General features: G+C 43.1%; 1 protein-coding gene across 4 annotated transcripts in view; it reads left to right on the plus strand.

Moving 5' to 3' along the window:
* Nucleotides 1–2,288: 2,288 nt before the first annotated feature.
* The window catches only part of MLLT10 (MLLT10 histone lysine methyltransferase DOT1L cofactor), a 239,406-nt gene continuing 219,112 nt past the window's right edge, over nt 2,289–22,582 (plus strand). For 2 of the 4 annotated variants that reach the window (XM_045005043.1, XM_045005044.1), the window contains exons 1-3: nt 2,294–2,452; nt 2,646–2,814; nt 7,113–7,192. In XM_045005043.1, the coding sequence (XP_044860978.1) occupies nt 2,333–2,452; nt 2,646–2,814; nt 7,113–7,192 (369 nt within the window). In that variant the 5' untranslated portion in view covers nt 2,294–2,332. Of the gene's footprint in view, nt 2,453–2,645; nt 2,815–7,112; nt 7,193–22,582 lie in introns of those variants that run through there. The other 2 variants (XM_045005045.1, XM_045005047.1) reach the window with 2 other exon arrangements.

The raw sequence follows: 22,582 nt of genomic DNA on the forward strand, positions 1-22,582 counted from the left end.
GTTACCTTGTTAGGAAAACTTTCCAAATTGCTAACAAACTAGGAGAAAACATTGTTTCTAATTTTTAGTTGTAATATAAGTTTTTCAAGCATGGATATGTTAATTCCCAAAACCATAGTATGTTCACTATATTATCATAAAAAGACATAGATATTTATTTTCTAATATTACCAATCAGGGACATTAAGAAAATTTTGCTTTTATACCATTATTTTATTCTTGTCAGGTTTAACAAAATAATTGGGGATGCGGTTTAAATTAGATGTCATTGTCCTGACAGGAATGAAGAGGGCCTGGGACACTGTATCTCTCAGCTTCAAATAATTTGTGGGTTTTTAGAACTTCAGGATATTAATTCCTTTATTCTCAAACAAAGTAGCTGGTGTGCACCTGCAATTTTCAGATTATTTTACCAGCCCAAAAAGCAATCAAAATTGTCTTGCCAATATGTCATGTAATCAGTTCTACATTCTAACTTTTATTCTAACTGTTGTTATAGTTCTTTTGGTTTGAAGGGAAGATACTGGGTGATTTTACACAAGCTAAACTATATTAAATTCCCAATATTTTATGGCATCCTCTTTTTAAGAACAAAATTCTAATCTCTATATATTACTATATATGCATTTGAAGGAATTGTCAGAAGATTACAGATTTAAATAGTCCTGTTATGTTAATCAAAATGTTTAGCTAGGGCCTATCTATGTAGGAAATGACCTTCACCACTCCTTTTCCCCTCCCCCCAGTTCTTCCTCCTCTATCTAAATAATTTCATTTAAAACTTTGTAGGAGAGAAAGAGCCTGACCTAAGATATCCTGCACACAAACTGCATTGCATACTCAAGATATCCCAAGGGGCTAGAGTTGTGCACATCCCTCCTCCCCTTCCACACAGCAGCTCTTCACAAACCATGCATATGTGCAGAGGTTTTATTATTTATTTAGCAATTTATAAAATGCATCCAACTCCACAATTTCTGGGTACAGGTAACAACACTTTGAACAATACATATAATTCAATAATATTTATTTAAATAAACTCCAAAATGTTACTAAGGCAGCCTTACAAAATCATCATGAAAATTTACCAGGCCAATGTACAAATTCTTCTTGCCTGCCCTTTAGCATGATAATGAAAATAAATCAGTGATATTTTACTGGGAAAAAAAGAAAGAAAATTATTACTGGCCCTAGGGCAAGTGAGGGAGCAGAATTTTGCAAGGCTGTGTTTAATCTCTCTACATTCTCAACCACCACAATTAGTTCCTTCTGCTACAGCCATACCTGCTTACAATGGAGAATTGAAAAGCCTGAGATTTTCCTCTCTGCTGACCACCTCAACCACCCCTCCCCCACAGTTTCTCTCTGCTTTTTGAGAAAGACAGCAAATGAATTTACATTAAAAACAAAACAAATCTGGCAAAGAATAAACTACCTTTAAGTAAATTTAGAGAAGAGTTCTGCTCAAGAACTGTTTTTGTGTAGGGCCTGTAGTGTCTGGTGCCTGTCACAGCTTCTATTCAACATCACTTTCACAATGTGGCACTAACTGTCAACCTAGGGTGCAGCCACATTAGAGAAGTTTTTTGGGGAGCGAACGATCAGGATTAATAACGATAATTTATTATTTGTATTATCATGTATTAGTTCATTAGTCACACTAAGAGGGGAAGAAACAAGAGAGCACAGAGTGTGTGGATGGGGGTGGGACGGGTACACTACAGTGGCAGTAGGAATGACTCCTGCAGTCATAACTGAGGACAGCAACAAGATAGTAACAAGATTTGGGGGGTTGGACGTGGAGCGGCAATGTATTAGTGCAGCAGTCACAGCAAGGGGCAGGTAAAACGGCTCCGGTGAGCCACAGCCCCACCAGTATGAGCCTTTATAGGCAGGTCTGAAAAACCCCACGTGCCTGCAAGGAGGCTGGCCTGCGGCTACACACAGGTCATTGCACAGATAACACCCGACTCAGGCGTGGCAGGCGGTGGTGTGTTGGGCCCTTGCTCCAACGGTGAGGGGCTGGCTGCCCTGGCGGGGGAGGGTGTCCCTCAGGGCCCCAGGCAGGCCCGAGCTGCCGCTCTCTGTGCTGGAGCAGCGCCCCCACGCAGCCTAGCCCGGGCAGCTCGCACATCAGGTGCCATTGACGCTGGAGTCTTCCGGTTCGCTCGCGCCCGCGCGCTCGCTCCCTCCCTCTCACACACGCGCAGGCGATGGGGGCGGCCCTCCCTTCTCTGAGTCAGCCTCTGCCTCGCGCACGCTCTGTCTGGGTATTGGTTAGAACCGTTGGAGGGTCAGAACTCCGCCGTTGCTCACGTTCTCCTGGCGGCCCATGAGGCACCGCGAGGTAGCCCGGACCCAGGCCTTCTCCACAGGGAGCTACAGCGCGCCTGCGCGCGGGCCTTGCTGGGCTGCCTGCAGACTGCTGTCCTCCTCAGTGTGCTGCCTCTGTGTGCGTTCCTGACTGACTCACTGATACAGCCCGGGTGGGGGCGAGGAGAGACTCGGCCCGCGGACATGCGTCCCAAATCACTGCCGTGGCGGCGGCGGCGGCGGCTGAGTGCCTGAGGGGGAGCCCCGGCCGGGGGAGGGAGAGAGGCAGGGGCGCTGCAGTGTGCGGTGTTGACGGTGTTTTTAACCCTTAGATGGTCTCCAGCGAACCCCTGCTGCTGCCTGTGTCACTGGAGGGCGAGTTCTCCAATAGCATGAAGGAGATGATCGGCGGCTGCTGCGTGTGCTCCGACGAGAGGGGCTGGGCCGAGAACCCGCTGGTTTACTGCGACGGGCACGGCTGCAGTGTCGCAGTGCATCAAGGTGAGTGAGTGCCCGGGCCCGGCCTGTAGATAGTCTCCTGCCTCCGGCTACCTTTCGCCCACCTGAGACCCTCCCCTGCCGCACACCCTGTGCCCTGCACCCCTTCCTGCCCTGCCCTGCCCTCCCCTCAACAGCCTCCCAAACCTCCCTCCCTCCTGCCTGCCTCCCTCTCAACCCCGGTTTCCCACAGCTTCTTTTACCATTTCTTCCTGAAACCAGCCCTCCCCCCGCTGCTCTCACGGCACATCCATCCCCGCCTAACACAACCTGCACCTCTTCCTTCCAGAACGGCTCCCTCCTGTTCCCCGAATACGTGCCCCTGCCACATCAGCTGCCCTGGCCCGCCCCAGAGACCATCCCCGTTTCTTTTCTCCCCCAAATTAGACACCTGTCTGAGGGAAACCCGGACAGGAGAGGCTGGGAGGCGTCTGCAAAGGGAGACTCGACTGTTACGATTGCCTCCTCTGCTTGCTTCTTTCCCTGAAAGTTTGCAGTGGTGTTGTAGCTCTGTTGGTTCCGGGATATTAGAGAGATAAAAGGGGTGAAGTAATATCTTTTAGTGGACCACCTTCTCTTGGAGAAAGAGGCAAGCTTGCAAGCTTACACAGAGCTCCTTTCCTTGAAGAAGAGCTTCTCTGTGTAAGCTCAGATGCTTGTCTCTCAACAACAGAAGTTGGTCCAATAAAATATATTGCCTCACCCTCTTGTTGCTCCTTCCCTGAATGTCATTTGGCTCATAGTATCTGGTAGATGTGGAGACTTCCTGTTTTGGTGGTTTTGATGGCAGAGGGGCTGGTATTACTCACTGGAGTTGGATTTGCTTGGATTAGTGGAGAAAGAGATTGGTTGATGTCCAGCTCAGAGGCCATAGCGCACAGTTTATATGTGTGATTACTTTGCTGCTGTCATTGCATTGCCTTTTCTTTGTGACGAGGGAGAGAGACTGGATTGTGTTATTTTCACCCGACTAGAAAAGGAACAAAATGATCATAATTTCTAAATGAAGGTCAGAAATAAGGAACTAATGGCAGTTAGTAGTTTCTCTTTCCACCAGTAGCAGGCTGACTGCAACTAAAATAAACAACTCTTTCCTCTGATGTTTTTTTAATATGTTCAACAAGTCAGAACAGTGGAGAAGCTGGAGTCTTATATCCAGATCATTAGTCTGAATATCTGAAATTATTTGTTACATTGGGTTAGATATACCTTGTATTTGTGAAACTTATTTCCCAGTTCGTAAAATGAAAGCTGGGGCAAGCCAGATAGAACTGCAAAGGAATGAAATTGCACCTTGTAGAGCACTTGGTGTCATGAGGTGAATGGTGGCTGAAAAGCAGCTTATGTAATGAGTCTGTTTTTGATTCAGGGTTGCCCTGTCTTCAGAGTGAAATTGATGTTGAAAGGTATCCCAGTCATGCTTAGATCAGGATTTTGAGTTTTTGTTTTGATGTGGTTTAGAATAAGAAAAGAATGACCAGAACATAAATAGTATTTGTTTTCAGAAGGAGAAGGCAGTCACTTATGCCAAACTGAATAAATTAAAAAAAAATATGTATCCTACCTTTGCTAACACCAGTTCACCTTCATAAGTGTTGGTAACCTTGGGAGTCTTAGGTTCTTAAGTATGGTCCTCCGAGTGGGATCATATGATAGTGTTTAAAAAGGTGGTAGTAGCCCTTCTATGTTGATTCTCAACATCTCTATTGCCTGTGGAGCTAAACTAGTGTTAGCAATATGGGAAAAGTTTTGGAAAATGCCCCTAATGTAGACAGGGACTCTGAAGTTGGATATAACTGTATTGCAGCCATGGTTATTCAAATCCAAACATGGAAGGAAGTTTTTGAGGTCAAACACTATTGTGGTGGTTGCAGAAAAGGAAGAATTACTGACTTAGATCTATTGTATTACAGGTGTAGTATATTTTGAGTGTATGTTAATAAAAATGGTGCACATCTTGACAGTTGACGTTGTGGAACTGGTAGAGGAGGAGGCACTTCCATTATAACAGACTTTTTTCAAAGGTGCTTATAACTGTCCAAATACCCTTTTGGGGCTGAATATTTTCATACTACTTATTAGTCTATGAATTAAACATCTCCTTTTTTGGGAAGTTTGATTTAAAATTATTTGGCTATCTGTGAAATCCAAGCATACTTTTTTTTTTATCAGACTTCTCAGATACCTGTTTTTCTTGTCTAGTTCAAAAAAAGCTTCTTTAAAACTTACCAATGATTTAATCCTCTAAGAAGATAAGTGCTCCTAACAATCTTGAAGAAACTTTGTCTAGCAGTAACAAAGGTATAAGCATAAGGAAGTCATGTATTGAACAATAAACAATCTTTTAATTTGTTAATGCACAGAAGTGATGTTCAAGATCCAGATGCAAATATATCTTTGCTAATTTGAAATGTAAGATATGCCACTTTAGACTCTGCCTAACTGTGATGGATCTGGACCTGACTTGCCAAGCCCTGTCCCTGAATTGTCCCTATCATTCACTTCCTTATACTATATGCTATGTGCCTCTGCACTGTCCATTGCCAGTTTCCAATTGTACATACTGAGACAGGGCTTCAACAGGAAGGTTGTCAGATTTGCTGTACTGCTTCTGATGATATTTTGAAACTTCAAACATTGTAGTGTATATTTGTTTGACTATGCAAACAAGTCACAATGCTGAATTTCTTTATTTGGGGGAGTATCTCTCTGTGCTTGTCTTTGCCAATATTAGTTTACGGTAGGACAATAAAGCAAAATGTTTTCTCTTTATTATGGCTATATTACAGAACTTTAGCATATACAAATCAAGAAAGGGATGACCAGTATGTTTTAGTTTTTAATACTTGAATAGTGCAGGTGACAATTTGATAACTGATTCATCATTACCTGAATATGGATAGACTTATGCAATAGAGTGGTTGAATTTTGTTTTGTTTTGTTTTGAGGGATGATAATTTCATGTTTTGTATATCAGAAGACAATGTTTTATATTGCATGTACTGTTTTTCCCATCTAAGTTAAAATGTAATGCTCAAGGTGTTTAGAGTACTTTACTGGTTGTTAATTCCTCCTCCACTCCTCCCCTTTGTTGTTTGCAGTTAACTTGTCAGGTGACTTTTTAATCACTACTTTTTACTTTACTGCATATTTAGAATTTTAAAAAATCTGGCATTTAAAGCAAAATGCAAAACACTGGGTTCATGCAGCCTTGGAGATCTTAAATGTAGAAAGTCAAATGCAAAATTATTGTTCCTGTGGAAAACATAATTTGACTTTGTTGCATGTATGAAAGTATACAAAATACACACATCTGTACTTGAGGTTCCAAGAGGACACAATTAATGGTGCTATGAGAACCATTACTTTAAGTTTACTGTTCTGCATATTTAAAATCTGAACTATAAACAGGTCCTATTATAGGACCCTCTTTTGTTATACACCATACACACACAAAGACCCCAATTCTGTAAGGTGATCTGGACAGGCAGACCTTTATACCTACATGGAGCCCCTCTGAATGCAGTAAACCCTGCATATGGGCATAGGGATCCACATGTGCAGGTCTTTCAGATTCAGGACTGTAATGGTCTTTTCCCCAAGAGTTTACGCTGAACTTGGTTGGACTACTTATGTGTGCAAGTAATTTATAAGTATAATGTTTCAGGGATTGGGGCCTTAGAATGTATTGTGGCTTTAAATCCAGTTTTGATATTCTTCAGTTCAGATTAGTCATATTTGTAGCTCCACTTGCCTTTTCAGACAAAATATTATTTCTACATTTAGTCTTCAGAATACCTTATGCTTGCTGCAATACTTGAGTGCAGGAAAAGTCATCTTATTGAAATTAAAATGTTGGGTTTTTGTGACAGTTTTTCCCCAACTATGTTCTATTTTAGCATGATTACCTTTTCTCTTAAAAATATTAAAACTTACTACAAATGACAGATGTTTGTTATTGTAAAGCTGTCTTTTTATCCTAAATTAAATATGTAAAACATCTATTATAGTTGAACAGTTTTTCATTTTTTCCACAATGTAAGGTATGCTGTAGTTTGTTTTACTTTATGCAAAATAATTGTTTTGATTAACTTAAAGGTCAAGTAGCTTGTACTTGACCACTAGCTTGAGAGGTAGTTCTGACAGTGTGTCGAGCATAACATGTTTTACACACAGAAGTAGACTTACCCCTTCTGTAAAATGCTTCAAGCTCTGCTGATGAAAAGTTATAACAGACAAAGTATTACTGTATTGTAGTACTGTATTATAATTGCTAAAATATTTTATCTTGTCTGAAACAGCTTGCTATGGAATTGTTCAAGTACCTACTGGACCTTGGTTTTGCAGGAAGTGTGAATCTCAGGAAAGAGCAGCCAGAGTGGTAGGTGCTTTGTTTATTAAATAATACTACAAAATTGCTTAGTAGCGATGTTATTGAGCATATTTGTTGAACTTTCTATTATAATTCCATGTTAATTGGACACCATCAGTTTGAAATACAGTTTTTAAAAAAAAAGTTAAACTAGCTTCAGGTATTACATCTGCACCTAAGTATCCCTGGCCATTTTTGTGGTTTTACAACCACTTTCCAAAGTTGTCACCTTGTCCCCACTTGTATTGTGTAAAAGACCCACACAATTAGGGGAAACCGATTAACTGTATACTAAATGTCTTGCAAAGTTCACCAAGGAAACAAAAAGAACATTTATTCTCTAATATTTTACAGCAGTGTTGGGTGTTGAAACAGGAATAGTTTTAAAAAGTATTGTCCGTAAGAGTTAGTGTGTTTGTGAAAGTTGATAGTGTCCCTATAAGTCTGAGATTAAATTTCATACCGCAGTTCTGTCCAAAAATGGTTTTTAATCAGAGAATTTTCTCTCCTTCTTATGCTCCAAATTTTGCAAGATGAAATTGAAGGATTAAGATAATCCTTCTGTTACCAGAACAAAAGTGTGGTTTTTTGTTTTATTTTTTAAGCACACAACTAAGTTATATGTAACTCTTTGGGAAAAAAAAATTTTTTTGGAGGAAATTAGACAGTAATCAGATCAAATTCATGTACCTTTATGGGTGCTTTTAAAAAGAAGGATCACGTTTGGCTCTGATTGGCAGCTTTATTGGTACCCTCAGCAGAGGCAAAGTATTGAATTGTCAGGGAGTAAACTATCATTTCAGCCACTAGAAGTGAGCCCTCCAGGTCAAGAGTAAAATATGTGTGCTACGGCAGTTTTGGAAAGCTGGCACTGGTCTTGACCATTTTATATCTATTCTGTAGTTAAATTGACCACCTCTGAGACCAAACTCCTCAATCTGTCATCCCCCCAACCCCCACCTCAGTTTTCAACTAACAAAGGGCCTGTCTGTGCTACAATTCCAACACAGCTGATCTGTGACCTGGTTACAGTATTGTTCCAATTTGTAGTATTGTAGTGTGGACTAGACCTTAACACGGTTTCATAACTAGGCTAAAGCTCTGGCCATGTTATGGAACACAGTTAAGGTCCATTCTGTAAATGGGAACTTTGTCTTAACCAAGTATTCGGACACAGCTGTAGTATCCTTCCTTAGAGGTTTTTAAGGTCAGGCTTGACAAAGCCCTGGCTGGGATGATTTAGTTGGGTTTGGTCCTGCTTTGAGCAGGGGGTTGGACTAGATGACCTCCTGAGGTCCCTTCCAACCCTGAGATTCTATGATAAGAAGGTGCGTTATGAAAGCAAACCCTTAAATTTGCAAGTGTGATGGTCAAAAGTAGTTCCTCTGCTTGCATATCTGTCTAGAAAAAAAATCAGAATAAAACTATCTGTATTATATTGAACAGACCTCCAATTATTTGTGTCCTGCTACCTCTTTACTTTAAAATAATAACTAGAGTTTAAGAGCATGAAAATCTAGGCATATGTTCTCCCACTGATGCACAGTTGCTTTACATGGTTAATTGCCGTTAATACTAATAAGGCAAGTAAATCTGATTTGTTGGGAGACTAGATTTCATTGTTTCTGTGCACTGAAGTTTTTCTTTCTGCCACGACACTTTTAAGAAATCATGTAATTGTGTAGTTGATGGGCAGATGGAGGTAACTGGCACTTATTTTGTCTATTAATTTTAAAATTGCACATTTTTATATTACAAGCAAATACAGTTTTTATCTTTTCCTCTCCTTGTCTGTCACTTAAAATATTAGATTGTAAGCTTTTTTGAAGCAGGGGCCATATCTTTGTGCTTTTTATGGTGCCAAGCAGAATGAGCCGCCAGTCCTGATTGGGGCATTTGAGCCGGGTATGAAAAGTTCAAAAACATTGATCAGTACAATGTTAAAAAGCATTCAGAGTCTTAACTAAATTATCCATGTTTTATGTAATTCATTAAGACTTCTCAGATATCTGAAATAACAAAGTTAAACAAGAAAGCAGGTGAAAATTGTCTTAGCTGCCTTAGTGATTTAAGGATTTTAATTGTCTGTACTACTGTTTTGTTAGTTCTAAAAGGGTCTGTTCTCCCATTATTGTATTTAAAGCCAAATGTTTTATTGGATGGATCCAATCACCAGCATGATTATGCAGTCTTCATAATATTTATTAAGAATTAAAGGAATACCATGGTATTAGTTTCCTTATTTCAAATGCCTCCATAACATGGTCAGGGCTCTAGCCCTTATTCATAATAAAACTTAGGAGGGAATAACTTCAGTAAGGAAAAACATGAGTGCCAAGCTCCCATTATATGTGCCTCAAATGTTTGTTGTAGAACTGCATATAAGCTGGATAGTGTGTATGTTTCCTTAGGTAGTAAAAGAAAAACAGCAACACTAAAGCCTTTATAATAAAATAAAAACACACCCAAAAGAAAACACCTGCACAGTATTGTGGGTGTAATGGGAAATAATAATAAAGACTTTGGTGTAGATCTTGCAATTTACAACATTTAATGGCTGGCTGGAGCCACATAGATCCTTGTTGACTTCAGTGGGGCTCTATGGCATATGTCTACACTGCAGCTGGGAGTTAGTCTTCCAGCCTGGAAAGACAGACTTAGTTTGTGGGGCTCACACTAGCACTCTAAAATAGTTGCATGGATGTCGCAGCACTGGTGAAGGCTTGCACTAGCCACCTGAGCTTGGAGTTGGGGTAGGGAGGGCTGAAGCTTGATTGGCTAGCCTGAGCCTTCACTCCTGCCGCAATGTCTGCACAGCTGTTTTTTGCATGCTAACGGAAGTCTGTCTATCTGGGCTTGTAGATTTGCTTCCAGCTCCAATGTAGACATCCCTGTGCAGACCCAGCAGTCTACCTGCATGTTTTAAATTGATGGAATGAGGCTTTTATGCCTATTGATCAGGATCAAGTTTTAGTGTTGTGATCGTGAAACTATAAAATGAATGTAATCTTCAGTATTATAGTGGTTGTAGATACAGTTAAAATTGCAAAAACACTTTCCATTATTGTCTCCTCCTTTCTTTTTTTCCTCATCTCTTTTATAGTTTCCAAACCATTCACTTTTAGGTTGAAATTTTACTTGTTTTCTCTTTGAGGGCATCGAGGTGGGAGGCAATGTGTGCAAACACACTTCCTCTCTTTGAGAATTAACACTTTTTTTTTTTTAAGTGAAGTCTAACTCAAATTATGAAAAATGAAATTTGGCATGTAAATAATGAGCAGCACATGCTTTGCTAAATTCGGGGGACGGGGAAGGAAATTGAATGAGATATTCAAATATTTCAGAGTGCAAGTTTGTACCTATGTAGTAGCAAATTCCTTCAGTATTCAAAAGGACACCAACTTGCATCACACTCTAATCTAAATTTTTACCTGCTATTATTCTAAGTAGTACCTAAGGCTACTGTAACAAATAGAGAAATCACTTTTTCTTTTTTCAGTTTGATTTATACAGATAATAGAAAACCTGAGCTTTTCACACTGCAATAGGGAGATAACCTCCTGAGGTCTCTTCCAGCCCCAGTCGTCTATGATTCTATGATAACCTCTTAAACAAAAGAGAAGGAAAATTTGATTGTAAAACCATACATTTCTAAAGTGTCTGATTATAATATCTGAAGCTACTTCTAACTGTTTTAAAAATGGACTGTATCTCAAGTTGATAGTGTTCCTTGTAAACTGTATAGCTATAGATCAATGCCATGTTTTTGCATATGTAGCTTTGTTTGTGAAATTACTGCTTTTCCTACTCTAAGGCCCTGTGGTATTGGTCAGTGGTGTATTTCCTGACACCTAGACCTGTGCCTCATCCCTGGGAAATCCCTGCTGTTGACATGCATGATTTCTGCTTCCTTTGCATCACCAGAGTAGTGGAAAGGAAGTGAAATAGGGCAGAGAAGGGTCTACTGAGTGTGGACCCTTAACCTTTTAAAAATGTTTTATCCTTGGGCTGAAAAGGATAGAAACTAGGTCCAGGGCAGATCACATAAGGTCAGGTAATGGTTGGCCTTGGAAGGCATAAATTCAGTCCTTACACTCAAGGACCAGTGCAGTGTTTGTACTACCAATAATGAAAGATATTTAAAAAATGGTGTGAAGGTGTCACTATCTCAGTTCTGCCCTGCCTGGTGAATTGAATCTGAATCACCCACATGTCAAAATGAAGTGTAGGTGCCACTTCTCCCTCTGGGCCACTGGTGCATTTCTTAATGCTTGAATCTCCATAGGTCAGTGCCTCAAAGTGAAACTCTGGTTCTTAAAGCCACAACAGAATCTTTAAACGTATAGGTGCCTTATTTATCACATCTAAAAAAGAGCTACTAATGCTTAAGCTACCTTTTGTGTACCTAGAGTTTTCCCATCTGTTCATTTCAGTGTAAATGTAAGTATTTATCTAGACTTATAAGTAATGCATCTGTGCTAAAACCTGGGCACATGAACAGTTCAGTCTTTAATATATGGAATAAAAAATTCAGATTGATGTAGTATTGTCATTAATATCCTACCTAACAAACAAAAACGTAGACTTCTCCACTCAGCTCTCTCTCCTCAGAAAAACTGAGTAAATAGGTCGGCCTTACTTTGTGCTCTAATGGTCAGCAGGCTTTCTGACTGTTGGACCAAAACAGGGAATAAATGATATCGTGAATGGTTTTTTCCACTATGAAAACTTCCCAGCCCTTGAACAAAAATGTCTAGGGATTGTTGACTTCAGTATTCTAGGTAATAGCAAATGTTAAATGGCTACCACACAAGGAGAGAGAGGTAGTCTATAAAATGCACAGGATTCAAACCACAAGGGGCTTTATAAATATAAACCAACATCTCGAGTGGCACCTGGAAACTATTTAGAAAATAGTTTAGCTCTGAAGCACAAGTACAATATGTTGCCTGAGAGAAGTACCTTTAAGTAGACACAAAGAATATGCTGTTTCAGATAAAGTGTTCAGCTCGGCTTGAAGTGTAGTCCCAGATTGAAAGTAATCCATTCTGGAGATGGTAGAGGCTTGGATAACTGGTGAGAGATCCAGTGAAACTTGAAGGAAGATGCATCTTGGGGAAGAAGGGGCCTAGGGCAGGAGTGGCCAACCTGAACCTGAGAAGGAGCCAGAATTTACCAATGTACATTGCCAAAGAGCCACAGTAATATGTCAGCAGCCCCACATCAGCTCTCCCCTGCCCCTCCAGCGCCTCCCGCTCACTGGCAGTTCTGCCGATCAGGCCCCCCCACCCTCCCCGCACCTCCCAATCAGCTGTTTCATGGCATGCAAGAGGCTCTGGGGGGGTGTGGGGGAGGAGCAAGGGCACTGCAGGGGGTGGAAAGGGGTGGAGTGAGGACAGGGCCTGTGGCAGAGCCAGGGGTTGAGCAGTGAGCACCCCCTGGCACATTGGGAAGTTGGTGCCTGTAACTAGCCCTGAAGTCAGTTCCTATACAAGGAGCTACAGGTTGGCCACTCCTGGCCTAGAGGATTAAGAGTGCTTTATCTGCTTGCTATCTGAATATCTAGATGTAACTGAGGAATGCACCAGAACCTCCAAGCAGAGAAATTGTGTAACAAAAAGCTAAGAAGCTCTCTAAGTAGCTGATGAACTTCTGCAATCTTCTATGGTTGCTTCCCTTAGCCTTCTAACATTGATTATGGAAGGTAGGTCACATCCAACCTTTCACTCAAATTTAAATAAGGAGATATTTTTTGATCACAGAAATTCCTGCTACATCTAGCAGGACCTTCAAACTTTAGTCTTAACTGAATATTGGGAAATTGATAGTCTGGGTCTTGTGAACTTGAAATTGCACTGCCTGGAAAGAGATGCAGAACTGAGTATCATCGGCATACTGTTGAACTGCATCCCAAAGTCTCTCTTCTCTTCTATCCACACACCAAATAAGAGGGCTGACGAAGTAGCAGCCTGTGCAAAGGAGCTGTTGGGATGATGACAAATTGTCAACACTGCTATTTGGACCTTCTTGGGGGGAAAATATTAACTTCAATGCAAATACAGTAAGTCTTTTCCTGCCAGGGTCTGCAGATATGTCAATGATATCAAATGTATTTGATGGATTTAATAGAATCTGCATGTGTTTGATCTTTGTCCATTTCCAAGAGGACATCTTTGACAATGGAGAGCAAGTGCAGTCTCCATAACATGCCAAGTTGTTTTGTATATGGAGTATTGAGGTTTTCCTTCTACTCATGAGTTACTTGCTACAGACTTCTCAATTATCTCTTCTCCAGCAGAGACTGTGTGGTGATTAGCAAGTTTGCTTGCCTCAAGAGATGATTATTTGAGGACAGAGCTGACAATAGATTCTTCAAGTTTTAAATGCGTCTCTCTGGGGGATAGGGCACCAACAATCTTCTGCAGTAATTCCCTTGACAACTGAGAGTTCCTTGTAGTAGTGGTGTGCCCCAGAAACAATTCCTGTGTGTCTGCTTCTTAGTGACAGAAGGTCTCTGTGGCGCTTGTTGGTTCCCCATAGTGGTTGTCTGGTTCCTAGTACCTTCTAAGAGTCCTGAGCCAGGAGAACTGGACCATTGTGGCAATTCTCTCTCAGACATCCTGGTTGGAGCATCATGTGGCTGTCTAGCTCTCTTCAGATCCTTCCTCATTTCAAAAGTTTGTATGGGCAAAAACAACTAGGGGCAATTTAGAGGCAAAAGTGGAAGATGGCTATCTTGAGGAATTTCAAAGGTAGTGGCTTTAAGGGCTTGAGTGCTTCAAGAGGAAGGTTGTGAGTGTAGTCTGGATGCTAGATTGTGAGGCTGCAACTCCAGAACTGTGCAGATATAAAAATTGTTCAGGTGTAGCTAAGCAAGAAAGTTCATGTTGCTGTGTAGCCAGCTTAACCTTCCATTGGCTGCTATGTGTATTCAGGAGGCAGCAGTAGGAATAGGGGCATAACCAAACCCCATTCACGTTCCTGATCAAGTGAAATACAGGATTTTCTGAGAGGCAGTGATTGTAATACATATTGAGATGGGGTCAGGAATAAGGTTGGAATAGGCTACAGTGGGAGGTTGAGGAAGAGAAATCTTTTATGTTTGGAAGGAAGGTCAAAGGGAAGGGGAGTGAGTGCAGGATGGATTTGAGGGCACAGTCAGTTTGGATATTGGATGGGAAGGAGTTACAGGAATGGGAGTAGGATCTGGGAATGGGGGCATACTGCCTCTTAGGTTTCCAGGAACTTTTGAATCTCCAAAGTGGGATGAGAGCGTGACCTCACCAGCGGAGCACTGTATGTCGAGACTATGTCTTTTGCTTTATCCAGGACTGATAGAGACAAGGTAAATAGAGTAATGGAAGTTTCACATTGGCTCTGTGAACTCCTCTTAAAACTATCACCAGCAGAAGTAGACATTCTAGCCAATCTGGTGCACACATTCTGTGACTGGACCTGTCTGTTTTTGTATTAATTGCCTCTGGAACTGCAGGTCCAATCTGCATCTAGATATTGGATATTGGCAAATAAATTATTCATTGCTTAGTTCATCCTGCTCTGTAAGTTCATGGTTTCTGATTGGTCAGTTTCAAAAATCTGATCTCTCGGAAGTTGTCAGAGATATGTGCAGTCCCTGGCTCTGTCTGGTTGTACAGACCAGATACTTTGTTTCTAGCAACAATCTCTTATAGAAGAGATCTAGTTATTAAAAAAAAAAAAAAAGTAATTACACTTAAACACTATTTTCTCCCCTGAGAGTACTGTAGCTCAGGGGTTCCCAAACTTTTTTTTCCTTGAGGTCCACCTGTGCAGCTGCAATAAGCACTACAGCCCACTGTTAACACAGGTCCATTAGGGAGAGTGGTCCCTGGGGGTGTACATGGCCCCTTGCCTCAGCAGGGACCAGGGCCAGCGAGAGGGAGAAGGGGCCATAACCAGCCCCTGCTGATACCTTCCGCCTCAGCATCCTGCTGAGTGCCCTGAGTTGGTCACCTAGCAGCCATGCCTCAGTCACCTACCCAGCACCCTGGCATGCCTCACAGGCACCCCCTGCCCAGGAACAAGGAAGGGGCTCGGGGGCTGCCAGTGCCAGGCAGAGGCTCTGTATGGGCCTGGCCGTTACCTTGATGGTCCCAATAACCTACCACGAGTCCCAAATCCTGGGGGTTGCAGCGGGGCCAGTACTCCAGGGTGCCCCGCAGCCATGGATCATGGGATGCGGTGGCTCGGAGTGGGAACAGCCGTAAACCCTCCAGCCTCCTCCAGCTGCCCTGGGAGCTGCTGCATCTTAGGGCCAGCCCCTCCTCCTTGCCCAATGCCCAGTGGCTCTGCTTTGCTCTCTGTTGCCCACTGGTTTGCTGATCAGCTGCTTTTGTCTTTTTTCTGTAATCCAGCCATAGTACTTTGAGAATATGTTGAGTTGGCATTCTAACACATCTGGAAATGCCCTTGAAATTCTATAGTGTGCGTTAGAGCAAAGATGTTTGGAAGCAAAGTGAGAAGTAAAGCAATGAAGTAATTGACCCTGTGGGAGCATAATTTCTGCTATCTTTCCTGGTTTATGTTAAATTTAAAAAAGTAGTGCCTTCTTGTTGTTTTTTTTTTTAATTACTAAAACCAACATGCGTATTTATGCCTAAATATTAGGAATTACAGAAGAGTACGTTCTGTATATTATGTTGCAGTTCCTCTCCAGTGCACGGTGAGGAGAAGCTAGAATGATGTTGAATGTCTGTTTTTCAGAATCATAATGTTCTAACATAACATGTTTATCATTGTGCTTATTAAATACTTTACTAATTTTAACCTTAAGTATTGTGATTATTTTAAAAGCTTTTTTTAACTAAAAGCAAACGTCTTTTTAAATGATCTTACTCTGTTTGCCACTGTTTGACAATATGAATCAGTTGTCCTCTAGGAAAAAAGTGCTTAGAATGTAAGAATGGTTTCTGGAACATATAAATGTGATTTGCTGGGCAAAATACAATTTGTGATGGAAAGTATACATGTAAGCTAAGCAATTTGCATATACTGCTTATGTCTACTAAAAAGACTTTAAAGAGAGAAAAATGTCAATCTAAATTATACTTCTGATTTTTTTGGGGGGTAGTAAAGGGAGGGAGATCACATCTCTAATCTCAGGGTATGTCTGCGCTGGTAGAGTTAGTGCCAGCAGTTAGAGCGCCACTCAAAGTGCTGAAGGGAAACCGCGGTTGTGTGTTCACACTGTCCGCTGCCTGCTTAGTAGCGTGTTCACACTTGCAGCAATATTTGGAGCAGTGCACTCTGGGCAGCTATTCCACAGAGCATCTCTTCTTCTTCTGCCGCTAAGAGTTGTGGGAAGGTGGAGAGGGTCACGGGGCATCTTGGGACCTGTCCCAATAGCCCGTGATGCATTGCTTTGGATCCCAGCAATCCCTGTGCTACCGTCCACATTTGTTGCCATCTTTCAATGATTTGTGTACTGCACGCTCTGCTCTGCCTCTTCAGTCTGCAGTAATGGATCCTGCACTGTTGACCAATATGCTGCTCGCTCTCACCAATATGTCACAAATGGCAGTGGAGTTATTCCTTAAATTACAAAAGGCAAGAGCAATTCGACATAGCTACTACGCATGGTGAGATCAATGAGACAAGATTGCTTGTGGCATTCACGGAGGTGCTGACCACAGTGGAATACTGCTTTTGGGCTTGGGAAATAAGCCACATTCCTGCGACTGTGTGATGAGCTTGCCCCAGCTATGTGGTGCAAGAACATGAGAATGAGAGCTTCCCTGACATTGGAGAAGCTCGTGGCGATTGCACTGTGGAAGCTGGCTACTCCAGACTGCTACCGAACAGTCGCTAACCAGTTCAGAGTGGAAAAGTCGACTGTTGGACTTGTGTTGACAAGTGTGCAGGGCCATTAATTGCATCCTGCTCCAAAAGACCATGACTCTGGGCAACATCTGTGACATTGTGGATGACTTTGCACAAATGGGCTTCCCTAACTGCGAAGGGGCAATAGATGGCACGCATATTCCAATTCTGGCACCAGACCACCTATCACATTAACTGGAAGGGGTATTTCTCAATGGTTCTCCAGGCGCTTTTGGATCACCAAGGGCGTTTCACAGACATTAACGTAGGCTGGTCTGGAAAGGTGCATGATGCACACATCTTTTTGAACACTGGCTTGTTCAGGAAGCTGCAAGCAGGGACTTTTGTCCCAGACCAGAAGATTACCATAGAGGAAGTCGAAATGCCCACTGTGATTGTGGGAGTCCCTGCCTACCCCTTAATGCCGTGGCTTATGAAACCATACACGGGGCTCCTTGACAGCAGCAAGGAGCGGTTCAACAACTGTCTGAGCAAGTGCAGAATGACTGTTGAGTGTGCTTTTGGCTGTTTAAAAGTCCTCTGGTGCTGTCTATATGGGAGGCTGGACCTGGCTGATTATAATATTCCTATGCTTATAGCTGCATGCTGTACTCCCCGTAATATTTGTGAAGGGAAGGGTGAAAGCTTCATTCAGGGCTGGACCACTGAGGCTCAGCGCCTGGAGGCTGAATTTGAACAGCCAGAGACCAGGGCTATTAGAGGGGTGCTGTGTGGGGCCATGAGGATCAGGGATGCCTTGAGGCAGCAATTTGAAGTTGAAAGCCGCTAATATTTGTTGCTATGCTTGGGAGTGCAGTGATTGTTATTGGTGCAGACAATGCACTTTTAAGATTTAAGAAAATAGGCTGTTGCTTTGCAGGGCTCTTTTTGCTTTCAATTAATGGAATAAAGATTGCTTTCAAACCAAAACAATTCTTTTATTAAAAAACAACAACCGGAGGAGAGAGACAAACAAAAAAGCACATCAGCACTGAGGGGTATGGGGGAAGGGGGAATGGAGGGTCTCAGGAGGAGGTGGGGTCCTGGGACAGTTAAAGATTCGTGTATCTCCAGGTACCTTATCCAGCCTTCTCCTTTGGAGTACAGTGCAGCAGGTACTGTACTTCAGCAGGGCTAAACTGCAGAGGGATGGGTGTTGAGTGCAGTGGGTACTGGGAGTCCGCAATGCTGGACTGTGACAGGGGAGGAATGGAATGCAGCAGGTACAGACTGGAGCCAGGAGGTTGATAAGAGTGTTGGCGGTGTCTGCGGGGCGCATGGGAAAGAGTTTTCAACAGCGGCTGCAGGGGAGGGTAGGCACGGAGCTGCTCGGTTTGCAGTGCTAGTAGTGCCTACAGCATGACCACTTGGTGCTACATAACGTTTAAGAGCCGCTCCGTGGCTTCATTCTGGCACACTGTGTTCTTCTTTCGGTCCCTCTTCTCGCTGTCCCACCACTCCTTCAGTTCTTGTTTTTTGGCTGTGGAGTGTGTCATGACATCAAGCAGAAAGTCCTCCTTAGTTCTTTGTGGCTGCTTTCTAATTCTGCTCAGCCATTCAGCTGGTGATAACGAAGAGGGAGGCTGGGCTCCCAAGGTCATAATCCGTGAAGCCAAAATGCTCATTTTAAAGAAGCAGCATTGTTTGCAACACACAGACCACTGATTCAGTGATTTAAAACACAGCCACTATTCACATACCTATCACTAACTGGCTGACCCCAGGCAAGCACACATGAGCCATAAGACCCTCAAAATGGTGAGTAACAGCAGGGAAAATTAGTGTTCCAGGACCATACTGTACACTGGGCATGTGGCTCTTGGGGAGAGCCAGAACTGTATGGGGGGGGTCTTATAATCATTACTGTCCCCACATTTTCCATAGGCTGTGTTCATTATGGAAGATATATCGCTGCTGAGGGCGAGCAGAGGGAGGATCTTCTCCAAGACTGAGATCCCCCCCAACTTCCCCTCAGAACCTCACCTCCACCTGTCCCCTGATGAACCCCTGAGACTCCCATGCCTGTCCAACTGCTGCCTGTCCCCTGACTGCCCCCCTGAACCTCCTCCCCATCCAACCCCCCCTGCTCCCTGTCCCTTGACTGCCCCCCGGAACCCCCTACCCTTCTCCAACCCCCAGCCCCCTTACCGTGCCACTCAGACCAGCGTGTCTGGCTCCATGCAGCTCCAGACACGTTGCTGCCATGCTCCCCCAAGGAGCCACAGCCCCCCCCCCCAGCACCTGCCTTCCAGATTTGAACACCTCAAAATTCAGGAGTGCTCAAGCTCAGTTTGGCCAGCTGTTACTTCATTTCTCCCAAATCAAATATACTGATCCACTGTAACTTGCTGTAGAAAAGGTAGGATAAAATTGAGCAAGAAATGCTTATTAGGACTGGAATTGCTATTTTCAACAGCCATTGCCTTTTTGTTTGTTTAAAAGGAAGACAGTGATATTGCATTGGCAAATTCCCCATAGAAAGAAAGAGTGGAACAAAAGAATAATAAAGACACCTCAACTTTTCCTCATTTATGGAGGACAGTCTTATAATATGCATCCAGATATCCTCCAGTCACACAAGCTGAAAATTGTTCCACTTTACTACAGCTCTGTAACCATATGGGAACCAATCCTGTCTGTGTTTTGTGCACATCCAAAATTCCTGCTGAATGACCCACCCTGGGAGCGAGTTACCAGTGACCCAGGGCTGGGGCGGCAGGAGGTGTGGTGGGAGGGCACTGGTGGGGAGGAAAGGGGGAAGCCCAGTGCTGGGGCGGCAGGGGGTGTGGGTGGGGGGAGAGCCCAGGACTGGGGCAGCAGGGGGGTACAGGGGGGAGCCCAGGGCTGGGACGGGGGGCAGGCAATTTTTTTTTGCTTGGGGCAGCAAAAAACCTAGAGCCGGCCCTGCTGGGTTCCCCCAGTCGCCGGAGCCCCGGGCCCTTTAATTTGCCCCTGAGGGCTCCCAGCCACCTATTCAGCTGGGAGCCCCTGGTTGATTTAAAATCAAAACCTCCCCACCCCCAACCTTCCTTTTTGGCCCACAGCTGTTTTGGTGGGGTGGTGCTGGGGAAGGAGAGTTTGCTTCCGCAGGGCTGGACGGCCCTGGGGCGGGGTGTTTCTGCGGGGCCGGGAGGTTTCGGCCCTCAGCTGTTTTCTTTGGAGGAATGTGGCCCTCGGTGCTTTACGAGTTGTGCAGGCCTGTCCTAACCAATTGGTTACAAAAGTGATCAAAAACCCAAACTCCTGGATTTTTGGACAATGGAAAAATCAGTCAGGTTCCTAAAAGAAGGGTTTTATTAAAAAGAAAAGGTAAAAATCATCTCTGTAAAATCAGGATGGAAAATAACTTTACAGGGTAATCAGATTCAGAGAGCCCAGAGGAACCCCCTCTAGCCTTAGTTTCAGAGTTACAGCAAAACAGGGGTAGCTCCCTCTAGCAAAGGAACATTCACAGGTTGAGAAAAAACAAAGATAAACTAATCCGCCTTGCCTGGCAATTACTTACACATTTGAAATATGAGAGACTTGTTCAGAAAGATTTGGAGAACATGGATTGATGTGTGGTCCCTCTTAGTCCCAAGAGTGAACAACCCCTAAACAAAGAGCACAAACAAAAGCCTCCCCCCAAGATTTGAAAGTATCTTGTCCCCTTATTGGTCCTTTGGGTCAGGTGTCAGCTAGGTTACCTGAGCTTCTTAACCCTTTACAGGTAAAAGGATTTTGGTGTGCCTGGCCAGGAGGGATTTTATAGTATTGTATACAGGAGGGTTGTTACCCTTCCCTTTATAGATATGACAGGGCGCAACACCAGAGTGGTGGTTTGCTCCCGTGCCTTGTGATAGGTGTTCTGCAGCTCCTTCACATTGATCCTGTACTGCACTGTGTCCCGGTCATGGCCCCTTCTGTCATGCATCATGAAATCTTTCATGGGTATCATAATTCCTACGCCTGGAGTGCATCTGGGACTGGACAGCCTCCTCTCCCCAAATGCTGATTGGATCCAGCAGGTTAGAATTGCTCCAAGCGGGGGATTGCCTGGTGCGTGGAGTAGGCATGGTCACCTAGAAAGATGCGCTGATACCACTGCATGCATCACCAAGAAAACAGGGAGGGGACTTTCAAAATTCCCAAGGAATTTTAAGTGTGGGGCTCATGGTTGGTCACCTGAGGGCAGGACAGTAGAGTTCAAACCGCTGACCAGAGAGGCAAGAACAGGCATTGTGGGACACCTCCTGGAGGCCAGTCACAGCACTGTAATGGACCAGGGTGTCTACACTGGCACCGTGGCGCAGAAAGCTGTATGCCTCTTGTCAGGGTGTTTTTTTTATAGCACTGCAACTGCGCAGTTTCTGTGCACTACATGGCTTGGCAGTGTGTACACCTCGGGAGTTAAAATGCAGAAAGCTGTGCCAGTGTAGACAAGGCCTCAGTAAAGGTGTTGAGAGAGGATCTCCTCAGAAGTGCAGCATGTCATATGTCCCTTCTCCCCACCCATGACCCCAACTCATGTTAATGGAAACTTTTGCATGAGTTTTTGGATTAGTGGCATTACTGACTAAAATCTATCTTCTATCATATTGTACCTATGTAACAAAATACTGCATTACAATATTTCCTTAATTACATTACATAAAGCATCTACCATTTTCATTTACATAATCTCTTTTTAGTAAGAGTTGATAGCAATCATGTGAAACTAGTGGAGCTGGATAAAACGTTTTAAAGTTTTTCTTGGAAAAAGACTTCAAAAATGAAACTTTTAGCAAAAAATGGACCTCAAAATTGCATAATCTCCATGGAAGCTTCTTATTTGCTTAAAAACCTGGGTTTCAGTAAATGAGAAATTTCAATGATTTCACAAATAATTCAAATGATTTCACTAAAGCAATAACACCAAAAACTTTGGGGGAAAAAAGGGTGGTGGTGGGGGAGCAGCTTTAACCCTGCAAAACAAAAACAACTTTAACATTTTTTGTCAAACTTTTTTTTCTTTTTTTTAACCATCTCTCGAAATTAGTCCATTTCTACCAGGGAAACCAATTTAGGCATTTCCATTTAAAAAAGAAATAAATAAAATGTTTCCTGTGGAAACCTTGCAAATTAATCCTTCACATGCAATCACATTGTCTACTGCTTCAAGAGAAATTTCAGCCCTAGTCCTGCAAACCCTTACTTTCATGAAAATCCTTATTCAGGTGAGTAGTTCCATTGGCTTCCATAGGGATGGTCATGTGATTGACTAGTTATACAAGTAAAGATTTGTAGATCTGTGCCTTTGATAGTATAGTATGTAGTGTATGCCTAGAGGGTCAGAACAAGTGTAGCTTTATTAAATGCATTATAAGTTCACAGGGTGCTGAAGGGGCAACATGCTGTTTGTTAATAAAGACTTGACCAATTTTGCTACTGTTTATATTTTTCCCTCCCCTCATGTTCTTTCTTCTCTTTTACCACCCATCTACAGAAATCTCTCTCTCTGTACAGCATGGGCCTTTCCTCTTCATCTTGGTTCAGTGAGATCTCTTCCTAGGAGTGCTGTTC

The sequence above is a fragment of the Mauremys mutica genome, chromosome 2 (assembly GCF_020497125.1).
Source record: "Mauremys mutica isolate MM-2020 ecotype Southern chromosome 2, ASM2049712v1, whole genome shotgun sequence".
NCBI classification, from domain to species: domain Eukaryota; kingdom Metazoa; phylum Chordata; order Testudines; family Geoemydidae; genus Mauremys; species Mauremys mutica.